The sequence below is a fragment of the Pundamilia nyererei genome, unplaced genomic scaffold (assembly GCF_000239375.1).
Source record: "Pundamilia nyererei isolate P.nyererei 1_Seehausen unplaced genomic scaffold, PunNye1.0 scaffold00421, whole genome shotgun sequence".
In the NCBI taxonomy this organism is placed as follows: domain Eukaryota; kingdom Metazoa; phylum Chordata; class Actinopteri; order Cichliformes; family Cichlidae; genus Pundamilia; species Pundamilia nyererei.
The window spans coordinates 255,493-256,874 of NW_005187822.1; the positions used below are offsets into that span (position 1 = coordinate 255,493).

The 1,382-nt window shown below is 43.4% G+C and overlaps 1 protein-coding gene across 2 annotated transcripts in view; it reads right to left on the reverse strand.

The window, feature by feature from the left end:
* cdc42bpb (CDC42 binding protein kinase beta (DMPK-like)) overlaps positions 1–1,382 on the reverse strand; it is a 29,222-nt gene that overhangs the window by 5,024 nt on the left and 22,816 nt on the right. For both annotated transcript variants that reach the window (XM_005753342.2, XM_005753343.2), the window contains 2 exons: positions 543–624; positions 240–456 (listed from right to left, as the gene is read on the reverse strand). In XM_005753342.2, the coding sequence (XP_005753399.1) occupies positions 240–456; positions 543–624 (299 nt within the window). The remainder of the gene's footprint in view (positions 1–239; positions 457–542; positions 625–1,382) is intronic.

Consider the following 1,382-nt stretch of genomic DNA (forward strand, 5'->3'; position numbering starts at 1 on the left):
AGATATCGTTATCGCCTGAAATGAAAAAAACATATCGTGATATGAAAAAATCTCATATCGCCCAGCTCTAGTTCTTATTAACAAAATAATAAGAGAGATTAAATGGATACAAATCAAGTAATCAATAAGACTGAACATCGACAGGAAACTCAGCACAATCCATCAGTAGACCCTGAAAAAATTTCAGCCTACCACGGTCAACTGTCCTACACTTTTTCAGCAGAGCACTCGTTACTGACCGAGTACAGCGGCGGACAGCGTGGTCTTGATGATGGGTAGTGAGGCATCATAGGCCTCGTGCAGGACGTGGACCTGCTGGCTCTTCAGCAGGTTCTTGGTCAGGATGCTCTGCATACCTTCCAGGATCCGGACCCATTTTCTCTTCTCTACCTCGCTCTCTGCCAGGACAAGCAGAGACACTGAAGACAGCTGCGAGATCAGCTGCGATGATGTCACCTGACCACGACAACAAAAACAATCAGAACAGGACACGCACTGGTGCTCAGACACCAAATGTTTTAACAGTGATGGGGTCCTCCTACTCTGAAGATGCAGGGGATGTCCTTCCTGGTTGCGTGGATCACATCGGAAGCCAAAACCGAACTAACGGACAAATCCTCATCCCTGAAAAAGTGAGATGCAAGAGATAATTGCATATACAAAAATAATACTTGTCACAAAATCCACACACAAAAAACCCCCCGCCAGCTTCACGCGACTGCCTAAATCTTCTCTAAACCAGCTAAATCTTTTCATTCTATTACAGTCTTCACAAAGGTATCAGAGTCGTCTCTGAACTACATGAACCTTATCAGGACTCACAAGCTGTCCTAACACTTAGGGCTACACAAACTTTCTTCAGACTTCGTCTCAGGACCTGGATTAACGTGCCCACACGAACCTTCTCAGAAGTGTTTGCTCTCTGCGGTGTCACTTCCTGTTCCAACACAGTGATGTTTTTGTGTAGCCAATTTAATTAAAAACATATTCTTGTTTCACAGTGCATTTTCACTGCTATGCAGATGACACAGAGCTTTATCTATCCATGAAGCCAGATAATCCACACCAATTAGTTAAACTGCAGGAATGTCTTAAAGACAAAGACCTGGATGACCTCTAATTTTCTGCTTCTAAATTCAGATAAAATTGAGGTTATTGTACTTGGCCATCAAAATCTTAGAAATATGGTATCTAACCAGATTCTTACTCTGGATGACATTACCTTTGCCTCCAGTAACACTGTGAGGAACCTTGGAGTCATTTCTGACCAGGACCAGGGCTCTAGAGTGCGACCACTTTGGTCGCAAATGCAACCAAATTTTTCAGTGGTGCGACTAAAAAAAAATATTTGGTTGCACCTGTGCGACCAACTGTTCGGGTAG